Genomic DNA, 19374 nt, shown 5'->3' with positions numbered 1-19374 from the left:
GGATGTCGTAAAAGCCTAAGCTTGGGGATGCCCCGGGAAGGCATCCCCTCTTTCGTCTTTGATCCATCGGTAACGTTACTTGGGGCTATATTTTTATTCACCACATGTTATGCGTTTTGCTTGGAGCATCTTGTATCGTAGGAGTCTTTTATTTTTGTTGTGTAACAATCATCCTTGCTGCACACCTAGAGAGAGAGACATGCACTCACCGTGATTTTGTCGAGCTTCACTTATATCCTTTGGTAGACAATTCAGCTCACATGTGCTTCATTTATATCTTTTGAGCTAGTTGATTTTGCTCTGTGTGCTTCACTTATATATTTTAGAGCGCGGCGGTGCGTGGCTTGGTAGTTGATCTATGCTATGAAAGTAGTCTCAAAAGGGGTAGTTATCCAAAGGGATACGAAAACTTCCACCTTCATGTGCATTGAATAGTTATAGAAGTTTGATTCATCTCAACTAGTTTTGAGTTGTGGTTATGGTAATACTGAAGTTATATTAGTAAGGTGTTGTGGATCTAGAAATACTTGTGTTGAAGTTAGTGATTCCCATAGCATGCACGTATGGTGAACCGCTATGTGATGAAGTCTGAGCATGATTAGTCTATTGATTGTCATCCTTTGTGTGGTAGTCGGGATCGCGCGATGGTTTATACCTACCAACCCTTCCCCTAGGAGTATGCGTTGAATGCTTTGTTTCGATTACTAATAAAACTTTTGCAACAAGTATATGAGTTCTTCATGACTAATGTTGAGTCCATGGTTTAGATGCACTTTCACCTTCCACCATCACAATCTTCTTTAGTGTCGTGCAACTTTCGCCGGTGCACAAAACCCACCATTAGCCTCCCTCAAAACAGCCACCATACCTACCTACTATGGCTTTTTCAAAGTCATTCCGAGATATATTGCCATGCAACTACCACCATGACATGTGCCACCACGTCTACATTGCCATTACATGATCGTAAGATAGCTAGCATGATGTTTCCATTTATGTCTATGCCATGCTAGATCATTGTCACGGTACACTACCGAAGGCATTCCATATACAGTCATTATTGCTCTAAGTTTTGAGTTGTAAGTGTGATGATCATCATTGATGGAGCATTGTCCCATGTGAGTAAATAAAAGAGGCCAAAGATGCACACCAAAATTAAAAAAAGAGGCCAAAGAGCCCATCCAAAAAATGAGAGAAAAAGAGAGAAGGGACAATGCTACCACCTATCCACACTTGTGCATATTAAGCACCATGATCTTCATGATTGAGAGTCTCTCGTTTTGTCACCACCATATAGCTAGTGGGAAATTTTCATTATATAACTTGGCTTGTATATTCCAATGATAGGCTTCCTCAAAATTGCCTTAGGTCTTCGTGAGCAAGCAAGTTGGATGCACACCCACTAGTTTTCTTTAAGAGCTTTCACCTCTTATCCATTTGAGCAGTGGGGGGTTTGTTTGACATGGAGTGAGGAGCAGTGGCACGCCAGGGCACGTAGCACACGTGGTGAGCACACGGAGAGCAGGCCAAAATTGCGCCCTGTGCATTTGAGACAACAGGAGCACCTCTCCAGCAAGCTCTGGCTTGTCCGCGAGCGCCGAAGAGCTCCCCACCGCACGCGTGTGCCCTCTGGAGACTTCTCCCCCTCGTCCCCTAGCCCGTGGTCAGCCTCGACGCCTTGTAGCGACGTGGTCGCGGCGGTACCGTCTCAGAGCTTCGGCTACCGCCGCGAAGAGCTCCCCGGGCCTATATAAGGCGTGCCCCGAGCCCTCCTCCGACCGGCAACCTCCCAGCCCCCTTCCTCGAGCTCCCCGAGCTCTTCTCCTCGCCCACGACCGAGCTCTGCTGCCGGGATCCCCTCGGCCATCCCCGAGCTCAGGCCCCCCTTCCCCCCTCTCTCCGCCATTGGCTTCCCCGTGGTCCGGAGACCCTCCTCATTCCCTCAGCTCATCATCGGAGGCCCTGTGGCCGCGTGCCCAAGATCCGGTCGCCACTGCTGCTCCTGGCCTCTGCGAGCCGGCATTGCCCCGTCCCCTCTCCAGCGTTGTTGATGCTTCACACGGGTGCGGCTCCTCCCGTCGGTTCCGCCAGTGCCCTCGTCTCGACCTAAGGTGGCCAGAGCCGACCGGGTCGTCGCCGGCCGAGCGCTTGGCCTCGCCATCTCCCCTATCGCGTGGAGGAAGAAGAAGAAGCTAGGAGGAGAGAGAGAGGCACGGTGGTCCCTTGTGTCAGCGGCCGAGGAGCTGACCGGGCTAACCGTTGACCCGAGTAAGCGGAGACGACTTTTGTGAAATGTGTGTTATTCTTAGGAAAGCGTATTCTGGTGTTCTTCGGGAAAAAATACGCTTTCACTTCTCTGAAAGCGTATTCTCTCAAAAGCGCTTTCTGCCTAATCTGCTCAGGGACCCGTATGTGAATATTTGTTTTGCAGATTGGGCCGTGAGAGTGAAACTCTTATATCTTTGCATCCGTAGCTCCGATTCCGGTGATTCCAAAGCCCACGTCTTCGTCTCATACAACCCGTCAAGATGGTAAAATTTTCACTATGTGATCACACAGTGGAAATGACCATGTTGCCCTTGCCCGTAAACAGCTCCTCCGAGAGAGAATTGTTTCCGGCAATTCCTTCCATGAACTTCTCGCACTTCTTTCCGGTGGATCCCTCATTATCCCAAGCAAGCCACAACTCTCATTTGCTTAATTGCATTTCAATATCATAGTTTAACTAACTATTTTAGTCACAAGTATATTTGTTTATAGTCTGGAATTTGAGTATGCACTGTTTGAATAGATGACTATCATAGTGAGTACGTGATTGTTAGTGACTAGTGTCTTACACACTAGTCGATGCCATGATGTTGAGATTACTGCCTATGATTATTCGGGGTTTCATCCGACAGTTTGTAGATAAGAACCCATAGTAGTAGTTGAGCTTATCGGTCAATGGATTACTATGATATCGGAGTGTCAACTATGACGGAAATATTACTCGGGGGTAAGCTACTTAGTTGGTTGATCAAGAGTCACCTGTCCGGGCTTATCCGTGCAGCCACATTTGTCGGTATAGGACGGCCGTGACTTGGGCTGGTTGCGTGCTCCTTCACCGGTACCTCCAAAGAGGGAGGGTTATGCACGCGCGCTACCTTGGCCCGATAGGCGGTGATAACCCTGTGAGCCAGTTGATTGTTTGACCCGGGAGTCCACGTTTGGGATAGTTTAGTTTGGCCACGACGGTGGCAGGTGTCATGAGGACACAAGGGCCACCAAGGGTAGGACTCCGGGGGAGGATGAATGCCAGAGGTACGATGGGAGAGTCACGGATCAGGCAAGTTTCGTTGGAGCAACACTGGTCCACCCGAATGAGATCACGAGGTCAGTGCTGCATGATGTGGGTAAAGTGTGCAACCTGTGCAGAGTGTCAAATCTATTCGAATAGTCGTGTCCACGGTATTGGACAGCCCATGCAGACCTCAGTAGGTGGTCAACCGTAACTCTGATAGTAATGATGGAAGAACTCGTCTGAGTATGATAACAGTTGGGCATCATGCCGATGTCAAATTTTGAGGATATTAGCCGAAGATTTTGGGTAAGATCGCAAGAGTCGGTATCACCAGAGTACGGTCAGAGTAGCATGTTATAGTTATTTTTCAACTACCCCTTAGTGATAACAAATCTTTATCTAATCTTGATTGCTATGATGTTGTCTTGCCTTAATGCTAATGTTTGTTGTGAGCTTACGAGTACATTCAAAGTGTTGGAATTATGCCCTAGAGGCAATAATAAATATAGTTATTATTATAATTCCTGTATCAAGATAATCGTTTATTATCCATGCTATAATTGTATTGAATGAAGACTCATTTACATGTGTGGATACATAGACAAAACACCGTCCCTAGCAAGCCTCTAGTTGGCTAGCCAGTTGATCAAAGATAGTTAGTGTCTTTTGATTATGAACAAGGTGTTGTTGCTTGATAACTAGATCACGTCATTGGGAGAATCACGTGATGGACTAGACCCAAACTAATAGACGCAGCATGTTGATCGTGTCATTTTGTTGCTACTGTTTTCTGCGTGTCAAGTATTTATTCCTATGACCATGAGATCATATAACTCACTGACACCGGAGGAATGCTTTGTGTGTATCAAATGTCGCAACGTAACTGGGTGACTATAAAGATGCTCTACAGGTATCTCCGAAGGTGTTAGTTGAGTTAGTATGGATCAAGACTGGGATTTGTCACTCCGTGTGACGGAGAGGTATCTCGGGGCCCACTCGGTAATACAACATCACACACAAGCCTTGCAAGCAATGTGACTTAGTGTAAGTTGCGGGATCTTGTATTACGGAACGAGTAAAGAGACTTGCCGGTAAACCAGATTGAAATAGGTATGCGGATACTGACGATCAAATCTCGGGCAAGTAACATACCGAAGGACAAAGGGAATGACATACGGGGCTATATGAATCCTTGGCATTGAGGTTCAAACGATAAGATCTTCGTAGAATATGTAGGATCCAATATGGGCATCCAGGTCCCCTATTGGATATTGACCGAGGAGTCTCTCGGGTCATGTCTACATAGTTCTCGAACCCGCAGGGTCTGCACACTTAAGGTTCGACATTGTTTTATGCGTATTTGAGTTGTATGGTTGGTTACCGAATGTTGTTCGGAGTCTCGGATGAGATCACAGACGTCACGAGGGTTTCCGGAATGGTCCGGAAACGAAGATTGATATATAGGATGACCTCATTTGATTACCGGAAGGTTTTCGGAGTTACCGGGAATGTACCGGGAATGGCGAATGGGTTCCGAGAGTTCACCGGGGGGGGGGGGGGGGGGCAACCCACCCCGGGGAAGCCCATAGGCCTTGAGGGTGGCACACCAGCCCTTAGTGGGCTGGTGGGACAACCCAAAAGGGCTCTATGCGCCAAGAAGAGAAAATCAAGAGAAAAAAAAAGAGGAGGTGGGAAGGAAGGGAAGGACTCCCTCCCACCAAACCAAGTCCAACTCGGTTTGGGGGGGGAGTCTTCCCCCCTTGGCTCGGCCGACCCCCTTGGGGCTCCTTGAGACCCAAGGCAAGGTCCCCTCCCTCCCACCTATATATACGGAGGTTTTAGGGCTGATTTGAGACGACTTTTCCACGGCAGCCCGACCACATACCTCCACGGTTTTTCCTCTAGATCGCGTTTCTGCGAAGCTCGGGCGGAGCCCTGCTGAGACAAGGTCATCACCAACCTCCGGAGCGCCGTCACGCTGCCGGAGAACTCTTCTACCTCTCCGTCTCTCTTGCTGGATCAAGAAGGCCGAGATCATCGTCGAGTTGTACGTGTGCTGAACGCGGAGGTGCCGTCCGTTCGGTACTAGATCGTGGGACTGATCGCGGGATTGTTCGCGGGGCGGATCGAGGGACGTGAGGATGTTCCACTACATCAACCGCGTTCACTAACGCTTCTGCTGTACGATCTACAAGGGTACATAGATCACTCATACCCTCTCGTAGATGGACATCACCATGATAGGTCTTCGTGCGCGTAGGAAATTTTTTGTTTCCCATGCGACGTTCCCCAACAGTGGAATCATGAGCTAGGTGCATGCGTAGATGTCTTCTCGAGTAGAACACAAAAGTTTTTGTGGGCGGTGATGTGCGTTTTGCTGCCCTCCTTAGTCTTTTCTTGATTCTGCGGTATTGTTGGATTGAAGCGGCTTGGACCGACATTACTCGTACGCTTACGAGAGACTGGTTTCATCATTACGAGTAACTCCGTTGCTCAAAGATGACTGGCAAGTGTCGGTTTCTCCAACTTTAGTTGAATCGGATTTGACCGAGGAGGTCCTTGTATGAGGTTAAATAGCAACTCATATATCTCCGTTGTGGTGTTTGCGTAAGTAAGATGCGATCCTACTAGATACCCATGGTCACCACGTAAAACATGCAACAACAAAATTAGAGGACGTCTAACTTGTTTTTGCAGGGTATGCTTGTGATGTGATATGGCCAACGATGTGATGTAATATATTGGATGTATGAGATGATCATGTTGTAATAGAAAATATCGACTTGCACGTCGATGGTACGGCAACCGGCAGGAGCCATAGGGTTGTCTTTATACTAACGTTTGTGCTTGCAGATGCGTTTACTATTTTGCTAGGATGTAGCTTTAGTAGTAATAGCATGAGTAGCACGACAAACCCGATGGCAACACGTTGATGGATGATCATGGTGTGGCGCCGGTGACAAGAAGATCGTGCCGGTGCTTTGGTGATGGAGATCAAGAAGCACGTGATGATGGCCATATCATGTCACTTATGAATTGCATGTGATGTTAATCCTTTTATGCACCTTATTTTGCTTAGAACGACGGTAGCATTATGAGGTGATCTCTCACTAAAATTTCAAGACGAAATTGTGTTCTCCCCGACTGTGCACCGTTGCTACAGTTCGTCGTTTCGAGACACCACGTGATGATCGGGTGTGATAGACTCAACGTTCACATACAACGGGTGCAAAACAGTTGCGCACGCGGAACACTCGGGTTAAGATTGACGAGCCTAGCATGTGCAGACATGGCCTCGGAACACATGAGACCGAAAGGTCGATCATGAATCATATAGATGATATGATTAGCATAGGGATGCTTACCACTGAAACTATACTCAACTCACGTGATGATCGGACTTGAGATAGTGTAGGTGGATCATGAACCACTCAAATGACTAGAGAGATGTACTTTTTGAGTGGGAGTTTAGCAAATAATTTGATTAAGTTGAACTCTAATTATCTTGAACATAGTCTTAGTCCACTTTGAATATATTTGTGTTGTAGATCATGGCTCACGCGACAGTCATCCTGAATCTTAATACGTTCCTAGAGAAAGCTAAGTTGAAAGATGATGGAAGCAACTTTGTAGACTGGGCTCGTAATCTTAAGCTAATCTTACAAGCTGGGAAGAAGGATTATGTCCTTAATGCTGCGCTAGGAGATGAACCACCCGCTACGGCTGATCAGGATGTTAAGAACGCTTGGTTAACACGTAAGGAGGACTACTCAATAGTTCAATGTGCAGTCTTGTATGGCTTAGAACCGGGACTTCAACGTCGCTTTGAGCGTCATGGAGCATTTGAGATGTTCCAGGAGTTGAAGTTTATCTTTCAGAAGAACGCCCGGATCGAGAGGTATGAGACCTCCGATAAATTCTATGCTTGCAAGATGGAGGAAAACTCGTCTGTCAGTGAACATGTGCTCAAAATGTCTGGGTACTCAAACCATCTAGCTGAGCTGGGGATTGAACTCCCGCAAGAGGCTATCACTGCCAGAATCCTTCAATCACTGCCGCCAAGCTATAAAGGCTTTGTGTTGAACTACAACATGCAAGGGATGAACAAGTCACCCGGCGAGTTGTTTGCGATGTTGAAAGTCGCAGAGTCTGAACTCCGTAAAGAGCATCAAGTGTTGATGGTGAATAAGACCACTAGTTTCAAGAGAAACGGCAAAGGCAAGAAGGGTAATTCGAAGAAGAGCGGCAAGCCTGTTGCCAATCCACCGAAGAAACCCAAAGTTGGACCTAAGCCTGAAACGGAGTGTTACTATTGCAAGGGTATGGGTCACTGGAAGCGCAATTGCCCCAAGTATCTGGCAGATAAGAAGGCGGCCAAAGAAAAAACAGGTATATTTGATATACATGTTATAGATGTGTACTTAACCGGCTCTCGTAGTAGTGCCTGGGTATTCGATACTGGTTCTGTTGCTCATATTTGCAACTCGAAACAGGAACTGCGGAATAGACGAAGGCTGGCAAAAGATGAAGTGACGATGCGCGTAGGAAATGGTTCCAAGGTTGATGCAATCGCCGTCGGCACAGTGTCACTTCAGTTACCGTCAGGATTAGTGATGAACTTAAATCATTGTTATTTAGTGCCTGCGTTGAGCATGAACATTATATCTGGATCTTGTTTATTGCGAGAAGGTTACTCTTTTAAGTCAGAGAATAATGGTTGTTCTATTTCTATGAGTAACATCTTTTATGGTCATGCACCGAATGTGAGAGGATTGTTCATATTTAATCTTGATAGCGATACGCATATACATAACATTGAGACCAAAAGAGTTAGAGTTAACAATGATAGCACCATATTTTTGTGGCACTGCCGTTTAGGTCATATTGGTGTAAAGCGCATGAAGAAACTCCATGCTGATGTACTTTTGGAGTCACTTGATTTTGATTCACTTGACACGTGCGAACCATGCCTCATGGGCAAGATGACTAAGACTCCGTTCTCCGGAACAATGGAGCGTGCAAGTGACTTGTTGGAAATCATACATACCGATGTGTGTGGTCCGATGAGCGTAGAGGCACGCGGCGGATATCGTTATTTTCTCACCTTCACTGACGATTTAAGTAGATATGGTTATGTCTACTTGATGAAGCACAAGTCTGAAACATTTGAAAAGTTCAAGCAATTTCAGAGTGAAGTGGAAAATCATCGTAACAAGAAGATCAAGTTCCTACGGTCTGATCGTGGGGGTGAATATCTGAGTTTCGAGTTTGGTACTCACTTAAGACAATGTGGAATTGTTTTACAGTTAACACCGCCTGGAACACCACAGCGTAATGGTGTGTCCGAACGTCGTAATCGTACTCTATTAGAGATGGTGCGATCTATGATGTCTCTTACTGATTTGCCGTTATCGTTTTAGGGTTATGCATTAGAAACAACTGCATTCACTTTAAATAGGGCACCATCAAAATCCGTTGAGACGACACCATACGAACCGTGGTATGGCAAAAGGCCAAAGTTGTCGTTTCTTAAAGTTTGGGGATGTGATGCTTATGTCAAAAAGCTTCAGCCTGAAAAGCTGGAACCCAAAGCGGAAAAGTGCGTCTTCATAGGTTACCCAAAAGAGACAGTTGGGTACACCTTCTATCTCAAATCCGAGGGCAAAGTGTTTGTTGCTAAAAACGGAGCTTTTCTCGAGAAGGAGTTTCTCTCGAGAGAATTGAGTGGGAGGAAGATAGAACTTGACGAGGTTGTCGAACCTCTCATCCCTCTGGATGGTGGCGCAGGGCAAGGGGAAACCTTTGTCGTTGCGACGCCGGTTGAGGAGGAAGTTAATGATGATGATCATGAAACTCCAGTTCAAGTTTCTGTTGAACCACGCAGGTCGACGAGATCACGTGCTGCTCCAGAGTGGTACTGTAATCCCGTCTTATCAATCATGTTGTTAGACAACAACGAACCTGCAAATTATGAAGACGCAATGGTGGGCCCAGATTCCAACAAATGGCTAGAAGCCATGAAATCCGAGATAGGATCCATGTATGAGAACAAAGTGTGGACTTTGGAGGTACTACCTGAGGGCCGCAAGGCTATTCAAAACAAATGGATCTTTAAGAAGAAGACGGACGCTGACGGCAATGTGACCGTTTATAAAGCTCGACTTGTGGCAAAGGGTTTTTCACAAGTTCAAGGAATTGACTACGATGAGACATTCTCACCCGTAGCGATGCTTAAGTCCGTCAGAATCATGTTAGCAATAGCTGCATTTTTCAATTATGAAATCTGGCAGATGGATGTCAAAACGGCGTTCCTTAACGGTTTCCTTAAGGAAGAGTTGTATATGATACAGCCCGAAGGTTTTGTCGATCCTAAGAATGCTAACAAGGTGTGCAAGCTCCAGCGATCCATTTATGGACTGGTGCAAGCATCTCGGAGTTGGAACAAACGCTTTGATGAGGTGATCAAAGCATTTGGGTTTATACAAGTGGTTGGAGAATCTTGTATTTACAAGAAAGTGAGTGGGAGCTCTGTGGCGTTTCTAATATTGTATGTGGATGACATATTACTGATTGGAAACAACGTAGAGTTTTTGGAGAGCATAAAAGGTTACTTGAATAAAAGTTTCTCTATGAAGGACCTAGGAGAAGCTGCTTACATTCTAGGCATTAAGATCTATAGGGATAGATCAAAACGCTTGATAGGACTTTCACAAAGCACATACCTTGATAAAGTTTTGAAGAGGTTCAAAATGGAACAGTCCAAGAAAGGGTTCTTGCCAGTTTTACAAGGTACGAGATTGAGTAAGACTCAGTGCCCAGCAACTGATGAAGATAGAGAGCATATGCGTTCCGTCCCCTATGCTTCAGCCATAGGTTCTATCATGTATGCAATGTTGTGCACTAGACCGGATGTTAGCCTGGCCATAAGTATGGCAGGTAGGTTCCAGAGTAATCCAGGAGTGGATCACTGGACAGCGGTCAAGAATATCCTGAAGTACCTGAAAAGGACTAAGGAAATGTTTCTCGTGTATGGAGGTGACGAAGAGCTCGCCGTAAAAGGTTACGTCGATGCAAGCTTTGACACAGATCCGGACGACTCTAAGTCGCAAACCGGATACGTGTTTATTCTTAATGGGGGTGCGGTAAGCTGGTGCAATTCCAAGCAAAGCGTCGTAGCAGATTCTACATGTGAAGCGGAGTACATGGCTGCCTCGGAGGCGGCTAAGGAGGGTGTCTGGATGAAGCAGTTCATGACGGATCTTGGAGTGGTGCCAAGCGCACTGAATCCAATAACCTTGTTCTGTGACAACACGGGTGCCATTGCCTTAGTAAAGGAACCACGGTTTCACAAGAAGACCAGACACATCAAACGACGCTTCAACCTCATCCGCGACTACGTCGAGGGAGAGGACGTAAATATATGCAAGGTGCACACGGATCTGAATGTAGCAGACCCGCTGACTAAACCTCTTCCACGGCCAAAGCATGGTCAACACCAGAACTGTATGGGTGTTAGATTTATTACAATATAATTCACATGATGATGTGAGGGCTAGATCATTGACTCTAGTGCAAGTGGGAGACTGTTGGAATTATGCCCTAGAGGCAATAATAAATATAGTTATTATTATAATTCCTGTATCAAGATAATCGTTTATTATCCATGCTATAATTGTATTGAATGAAGACTCATTTACATGTGTGGATACATAGACAAAACACCGTCCCTAGCAAGCCTCTAGTTGGCTAGCCAGTTGATCAAAGATAGTCAGTGTCTTCTGATTATGAACAAGGTGTTGTTGCTTGATAACTGGATCACGTCATTGGGAGAATCACGTGATGGACTAGACCCAAACTAATAGACGTAGCATGTTGATCGTGTCATTTTGTTGCTACTGTTTTCTGCGTGTCAAGTATTTATTCCTATGACCATGAGATCATATAACTCACTGACACCGGAGGAATGCTTTGTGTGTATCAAACGTCGCAACGTAACTGGGTGACTATAAAGATGCTCTACAGGTATCTCCGAAGGTGTTAGTTGAGTTAGTATGGATCAAGACTGGGATTTGTCACTCCGTGTGACGGAGAGGTATCTCGGGGCCCACTCGGTAATACAACATCACACACAAGCCTTGCAAGCAATGTGACTTAGTGTAAGTTGCGGGATCTTGTATTACGGAACGAGTAAAGAGACTTGCCGGTAAACCAGATTGAAATAGGTATGCGGATACTGACGATCAAATCTCGGGCAAGTAACATACCGAAGGACAAAGGGAATGACATACGGGGTTATATGAATCCTTGGCACTGAGGTTCAAACGATAAGATCTTCGTAGAATATGTAGGATCCAATATGGGCATCCAGGTCCCGCTATTGGATATTGACCGAGGAGTCTCTCGGGTCATGTCTACATAGTTCTCGAACCTGCAAGGTCTGCACACTTAAGGTTCGACGTTGTTTTATGCGTATTTGAGTTGTATGGTTGGTTACCGAATGTTGTTCGGAGTCCCGAGATCACGGACGTCACGAGGGTTTCCGGAATGGTCCGGAAACGAAGATTGATATATAGGATGACCTCATTTGATTACCGGAAGGTTTTCGGAGTTACCGGGAATGTACCGGGAATGACGAATGGGTTCCGAGAGTTCACCGGGGGGGGGGGGGCAACCCACCCCGGGGAAGCCCATAGGCCTTGAGGGTGGCACACCAGCCCTTAGTGGGCTGGTGGGACAGCCCAAAAGGGCTCTATGCGCCAAGAAGAGAAAATCAAGAGAGAAAAAAAGAGGAGGTGGGAAGGAAGGGAAGGACTCCCTCCCACCAAACCAAGTCCAACTCGGTTTGGGGGGGGGGGGAGTCTTCCCCCCTTGGCTCGGCCGACCCCCTTGGGGCTCCTTGAGCCCCAAGGCAAGGTCCCCTCCCTCCCACCTATATATACGGAGGTTTTAGGGCTGATTTGAGACGACTTTTCCACGGCAGCCTGACCACATACCTCCACGGTTTTTCCTCTAGATCGTGTGTCTGCGAAGCTCGGGCGGAGCCCTGCTGAGACAAGGTCATCACCAACCTCCGGAGCGCCGTCACGCTGTCGGAGAACTCTTTTACCTCTCCGTCTCTCTTGCTGGATCAAGAAGGCCGAGATCATCGTCGAGCTGTACGTGTGCTGAACGCGGAGGTGCCGTCCGTTCGGTACTAGATCGTGGGACTGATCGCGGGATTGTTCGCGGGGCGGATCGAGGGACGTGAGGACGTTCCACTACATCAACCGCGTTCACTAACGCTTCTGCTGTACGATCTACAAGGGTACGTAGATCACTCATCCCCTCTCGTAGATGGACATCACCATGATAGGTCTTCGTGCGCGTAGGAAATTTTTTGTTTTCCATGTGACGTTCCCCTACACAAAGTACTCACCTGGCGTATCATGCCAGTTTGCAGGTCATGCCGTGATTGCTTGATTGTCGCGGATTCCGAGTTGCGAGTTAGGATACGCGTTCCAGCCAGAGTCCCTACGGAGTGGAGTTCATCACATCCGTCGTGGTTCCGCTGCTAATGTAGGATTTACCGTAGGCAGGTGTAGTATCGCCAAGGCAATGTAATCCATGTACCCTTGTAATCTTTTCCATAGTAATAAAGAGTTGATTTGTTCTATGCCAACAGTGCCGTATTCCAAAAGACTTGTCCCTGGGCTGGAATACGGGGCATTCCGGTTCCTCTGAGCCGGGGTGCCACATGTCCTAGAAGCTTGGTGGTGCCTCGGAGCTCAATCATTGTGGTGTAAAGCTCCGGGCAAGCGTCGGGGTGTCCAATTAGGTTGTGGAGATTGCCCTGAGCATTTGAGGTCACCTCAAAGCCATATTCCATTGTGGTGAAGCTTCGTGGTGTTGTTGGGAGCCTCCAATTAAGTTGTGGAGATTGCCCCAACCTTGCGTGTATGGGTTCGGTGACAGCCCCCAAGGGTCCCTTAGTGGAATCACGGCATCTTGCATTGTGAGAGGGTGTGAGGAGATTACGGTGACCTTAGTGGCATCTTGGGGAGCATTTTGCCTCCACACTGCTCCAAACAGAGATTAGCATCCGCAAGGGTGTGAACTTCGGGATACATCGTCGTCTCCGCGTGCCTCGGTTATCTCTTACCCGAACCTTTTACTTATGCATTTTACTTTGTGATAGACATATTGTCTCTTGTTATATATCTTGCTATCACTTAGTTGTTTATCTTGCTTAGCATAAGTTGTTGGTGCACCTAAGTGAGTCTAGTTGTTTTAGGTTTTGTGTTTGACAAGCTAAACGTTAGTTTTATTTTATATTTGTTTAAGTTTAAACCGTAATTATTTTAAAGTGCCTATTCAACACCCCCCTCCCCCGCGCGAGCTCGGCGCTTGGAGAGAAATTGTTGCTCAATATTGGATTGCTGGATTTTCGATAACATTCCTTGGGGAGGGAGCAAAAATCACTTCATTAACCTTAGCGACAGCAGATGGAATTGACGCCTAGACAACCTGATTTGACGTTGCAAGGGGTTGGAATGCCGAACAATGGACGTTGGCAACGTACAAATTTTATTCTCGCAGGCTGGCCACGTATGCCCATTTAGTAGACATCGAACATAGAAGGATTTGGGCTTTGCGGTGCACCGTGGGCCTGCAGTCGCCGGGCCAGGAGAAAGGCTTGCTGAGTAATTTTGAATATGCTGATTGACTGCTCTATTATTGCTCGAATTAACATTACTAGCACTGACACGGAATTGAAGTCTATCAAAAACGGCTATAACTGCCACCGAGGATTGAGCTCTTGGTAGAACCTGCCTTAATGGTTTGTTTCTTGTTTCTGGCTTGATAGAAAAAAATGAGGCGCTCAAACTGCATCTACGTACGAATTTGATCGCCTTGATTGCGAGATAATTGTCCAACCTTCACTATATTCAGGATCATTGATCGTTCGATATTTTGGTCCATTCGCATCCCAGAAAAGAAAACTCATACTGAATTCACTTTTGCTTCGGTACAACCCCCTCCCTCACAAAACGTATAAAGGAGAATGTATATCCACCTCGTATTGTATACTATAGGCCGCCGTACGTATATCCACCTCATATAGTATACGTATGACGACCTATAGGGTACAATACGAGGTGGGTATACATTCTTTTTTATACGTTTTGTGGGGGAGGGGGGTTGTACCGAAGCACACCTCGATTGAATTACGTCAGTGAAATATTTCCTCCATTGTAAATTGCAAATCCAACATCTAAGGAAGGGATTGAAAATTTGAACATTTGATCCTGAAGTTTGCAAACCTTGTAAAGCGACGCCCTTCCTCTGAAGCAAGGGAGAAGTAATAGTACCCACCAACTCGTGAGTGAGTCTAATCATTGATCCGGTGAATTTCGCAACCAGAAAGAATTCCCGGAGTCCACTCCCTTCTGTGAAATTGATTGGGAGGTTCAGAGTATTTCATATCCGATCCTCAGATGTGTTCTCTTTGTCAAAGCGAAGATCCGCTAGGACCATCTTGTGTAGGAAAACTCACCTTTCTCCAACAAACTTTTAAAATTCCTGCAGTTGGACCGGTCGCAATCGAAATGGTGGCGGCGAGGTTGAGGTGGCCGCCGCGACCAGAGTGACCAACGACATGGCTAGGAGAGGAGGCGGATCTATTATGTTTTCTTCTTCTTACTCCCACATGTTCTTCCTTCTCCTTCCTAGCTAGTAGCCACCACCCTCCGGTCACCTAACAGAACAGTGTGCGTCCACCCCCGCGGTGAGCGGCTGTCACCGCCTCGTTGCTCCGCCCTCCCCTCAACCTCCTCCCACCGTTGTGCCGGTCACCGCCCTAGCCATCCCTCTAAGCCTCGTACCACCGATAAGCAACTTCAATGATCTCCTGCTCCCCCATCCTTAAGATAGATAACAGAGATAACGGGGTTGCGGCTAGTTCTCCGACCATGTGTGTTCTGAAAATAAAGGAAGAAGTGAGGAAGAAAGAAAAAGTGACTAACGCAATAAAAAAAGGTATGGCTAGTTCTCAGTCGACTGAGATTTAACCAAATCCACTCAAGTGGCATATCATATGAGAATAAAAAAGAAATTGAAAAGGAAAAAGAATTATACGGATCTTCATGCAAGATCAAAGGCAGATAGCATAGACATAACGAAATCTAGAAATAGCAAAATCGGAAGAGTATTGATTCCACCCCCCCCTCCCCGGGGGCCTTTGCCTTGTGTCGACGGCCTCTTGCGGTCAAAGAGGATTTAATTCGGTTTGGGAGGCATGCGCTTGATAGCAGTGGTTAGTATTTATGCATCAATACTTGGTGGGGGGTAGATATAACGCTTGTTGCTCAAATTGAAGAGACATCCATCGGCAGAGCATTTCTCCCTACCTTCCTTCCTCCCGCGGAGGCGTGAACAGATCAGCTGTGTGTAAGCGCCTCCTTTTCTATTCGTGCCCTATGATTGCAATTTTAGTCTTGCTGCTCTGAATTCCTCCCTGTCTCCATTAGCAAGGGCATATACACATCTAATAGTTGCAAGATGAGCAGTCCTTCGAGTAAGAGGGGTGGCATAGGTGGTGCCGCAATTTTTTTTTAGAAAAGGAGGATTACCTCCGGCCTCTGCATCAGAACGATGCATACGGCCCCTTTATTAATAAAGTGAAGATAGTGCGGCAACACAAAGTCTTGAACAAAGAAACAAAATATTGGAAAAAAGATAAAAAAATGCCACAACCGGCAAAATAGGCCTAGATGTCTACTCATCTATCCTATTAGTGGACTGCCATCCAAACCGGTTGAAGATATGCCGCGCTACCGTCTCCCATCGGGTAGACCCAGTAACCAAAGGCTCCCTGGCTTCCACAAAAGTGAGTAATGACCAAGTACGGATCGATGCAGCCGCTCTGTGTAGTACCTGCAAAAAATGTATATTTGTATGTCTGTCAAAGACCACATCGTTCCTACAGTTCCAAATAGCCCAGAAAATTGCACAAACTCCAATGCGGATATGTCTAGCAATAATGAAAGGAACTCCATCTAGCCATGTCCCAAATAACGTGTCAATGCTGTCCGGAGGTGCAATATTAAAGGCTATTCGAACAGTCTGCCAAAGAACTTTCGCAAGAGGGCATTGGAGAAAGAGGTGTGAAATATTTTCTTCGTTGTCACAGAAACTACAGGTGGTGCTACCCTCCCAATTTCGTTTAGCCAGGTTGTCCTTTGTTAGAATTACCTTCTTGTGTACAAACCACATGAAGATCTTAATCTTTAAGGGAACCTTTACTTTCCAAATATATCTAGATTTTGGGATGACACTTGTATCAATAAGATCAAGATACATAGACTGAACTGTGAATATTCCACTATTTGTTAGCTTCCAACGCACCCTATCAGGTTCGTCAGAAAATTGTATGTCCATGAGTCTTCTAACTAGGTGAAGCCAATCTGCCCATCTATGTCCTATCAATGCCCTCCAGAATTGTATATTTAGAGGGTTAGATTGGAAAATTGTGGCTACATACGCATCCTTGCGTTGCACAATATTGTAGAGGGCTGGATATTGAGTGGCTAGGGGCCTCTCTCCCAGCCACGAATCCTCCCAGAATCTAGTACCCTCCCCATTTCCAATGATGAATTTTGTTCTATAAAAGAAGGATGATCTTACTTTCATCAATCCCTTTCAGAAAGGTGAGTCATTTGGTCTGACGTTTACCTGAGCAAGGGTCTTGGAATGTAGGTATTTATTTCGTAAAATTTGTGCCCAGATTCCATCTGTCTTCACTGACAGTCTGAACAACCACTTACTCAGCAAACACCTATTCTTCACCTCTAGATTCTCAATGCCCAGACCACCTTGGCCTTTGGGTCTACAGATAATATCCCATCTGGCTAACCTGTATTTCTTCTTGTCTCCATCTGCCTGCCAGAAAAATCTCGACCGGAAGTCTTGCTTGGTGATTTCCGTGATCGAATGGTAAGATACTTTGATCTGCACTGGTTTCCTTTCTGCCCACTAGACCATCCATCTGGATTCAGTCTCCAAAGTCCAGTTTTATTTTATAGACTGAAAAGCCCAGTTAGTAAAAGCAGACTGAATACAAAAGACGAGTTCTTGGAATCTTGCCATGCTGTCCTATACCAAGTTATTCTCTTAGTAAACCTGTTCTAGTACAATAATACATACAGTTTGTAGACATATTGGTTATGCTATCTTTGACAAAAAAGAAGAGCTATTCTTGTTGAAAAATAGTTCGCCTCTGTCTATTTTGATGTCTGAAAATGGGAAGGATTTGTTTGGAAGAATAGTTCAGTCATAGCACGAACTACCTAATTTTCTTCACATGGCATCTTTCCTTTTCTTATGGCAGTGGGCTATCAGTTAAGCATATATAAGCTCTGTGATTTTCCATCTGAAACAAGTGATTATTCAGTTAGTGGGTCTAACTGTTGAATTCTTCGATACATCTATTCTTTAAGAAATTATTGTAGTGAAAATTGGTATCAAGGTTTCGTGGTGTAGTTGGTTATCACGTCAGTCTAACACACTGAAGGTCTCCGGTTCAAACCCGGGCGAAGCCATTAATAATTCTTTTTTCGTTTTCGCATTTTCAGTTGTGTACAAAAAGAAAAAAGATGGCCCATACAGGTCTCGAACCTGTGACCTTCGCGTTATTAGCACGACGTTCTAACCAGCTGAGCTAATAGGCCTTTTTCGAGTTGATTAATATAACATAATTAAAAAAGAAGAGACAACTGTGAGGATGTTCGACCATCATAATACAGGTCTGTTTATACAGTATAAAATGTTCTGTCTATCTTTGCTGCTGCAGACAATACCAGACAAGTTTGTGCAACAATTTAGGAGCCAAATAACAAGAACTGTAAATCTGGAGTCACGCAATGGAAATACCTTTGATGTCCATGTCACAAAGGATTTGCACAAACTGGTCCTCGAGTCTGGATGGGAGGTGTTTGTAAATGCTCATGGCATAAGCACGGGTGATTTCCTGGTATTCAACTATGACGGAAACTCTCGGTTTAAGGTTCTAATATTTGAGCCGAGTGGTTGCGAGAGATTATCGCGGAGCTGCCTCTCCATGAAATCTGCTCCCCATGAGGACCAAGAGTGGGGAGAAAAACTCACTGGAACCTTGGGCATGCGCCATGATCTTCCCATGAGATCACCACAAAGTGAAAGGGGAACTACGATACAATGGCATAACTCAAACCATGGGGAAGATAATATCGTTCTTGGTTCATCAAGCGCTCCATCGTCCGAGTCATCAGGTTTGCAGTAAAATATTTTGAGTAGCATTGCCATTGTAAATTCTCAACAACAACAAAATTCTAAATATTTGGAAAAATATTATCATCAACAACATTTAAACTATCATTTGCAACATTACGGGGTTTGCTTCTTGGTGTATATAGGTTGTGTTTCATCTTCAGAAGATGAGCTACAAGCGCATCCTGTGCGGAGGCTGATCCTCGTACGAGGAACTTGTGCTACTGGTTCTCAGAAGAAGAAGCTGAAAGTCAAGATCCGAGATATTTATTCTGAAATTCCCATTCTTGGGTGCACCATAAGGAAGAGCAGTATCCATGGAAAACCTTATATGTTGGTGAGTTCAGAACTAAAAATCTCGCATAATGAATTATATTGCCGTATCTGCTAATTTCTAGCATTTTTGTTGATGTAATGAGATTGAAGTTCTATCCGAGTCCTGCACGCTATGTCTCTAATTTTTATACTAGTAGTACTTTTCTGGTAACTATGCCTTTCAGTTTTTCTGTTATTTGTTTTTTTATTATGGAATTGCCACCATTCAATAACTTTGTCCTCTTTTTCAGGAAATATGCAGAGAATATGCTGAGGTATACCTTCCATTTGAGGATGAAACAATTGCGCTTCGACGCCATGGCAAGATCTGGAAGGTGCGGTGTTGCATTAGTCAGTACGGTAGTAAAAGGCTCTTGAAAGGGTGGAGACAGTTTGTGCGTGGGAACAACCTGCGGCTGGGAGATATCTGCCTCTTCAAGCTACAGAAGAACAAGAAGAAGTACACTATGGATGTTTATATCATTCGCAAAGAATGA

General features: G+C 45.5%; 1 protein-coding gene and 2 non-coding genes across 3 annotated transcripts in view; 2 read left to right on the top strand and 1 right to left on the bottom strand.

Annotated features, from left to right (window-relative positions):
• Positions 1 to 19374, top strand: part of LOC123450227 (putative B3 domain-containing protein Os03g0621600) — a 40401-nt gene extending 21027 nt beyond the window's left edge. Inside the window, exons 4-7 of the mRNA XM_045127586.1 lie at positions 17205 to 17251; positions 18108 to 18564; positions 18709 to 18899; positions 19123 to 19374. Of these exons, the coding sequence (XP_044983521.1) occupies positions 17205 to 17251; positions 18108 to 18564; positions 18709 to 18899; positions 19123 to 19374 (947 nt within the window). The remainder of the gene's footprint in view (positions 1 to 17204; positions 17252 to 18107; positions 18565 to 18708; positions 18900 to 19122) is intronic.
• Positions 17783 to 17856, top strand: TRNAV-AAC. The gene has a single exon. It is a non-coding gene; the product is annotated as a tRNA-Val (tRNA).
• Positions 17912 to 17985, bottom strand: TRNAI-AAU. Its single transcript has one exon. It is a non-coding gene; the product is annotated as a tRNA-Ile (tRNA).

This window comes from Hordeum vulgare, chromosome 4H (genome assembly GCF_904849725.1).
Source record: "Hordeum vulgare subsp. vulgare chromosome 4H, MorexV3_pseudomolecules_assembly, whole genome shotgun sequence".
In the NCBI taxonomy this organism is placed as follows: Eukaryota; Viridiplantae; Streptophyta; class Magnoliopsida; order Poales; family Poaceae; genus Hordeum; species Hordeum vulgare.
Note: the sequence above shows the minus strand (reverse complement) of the source record. Positions and strands in the feature narration are given on the sequence as shown.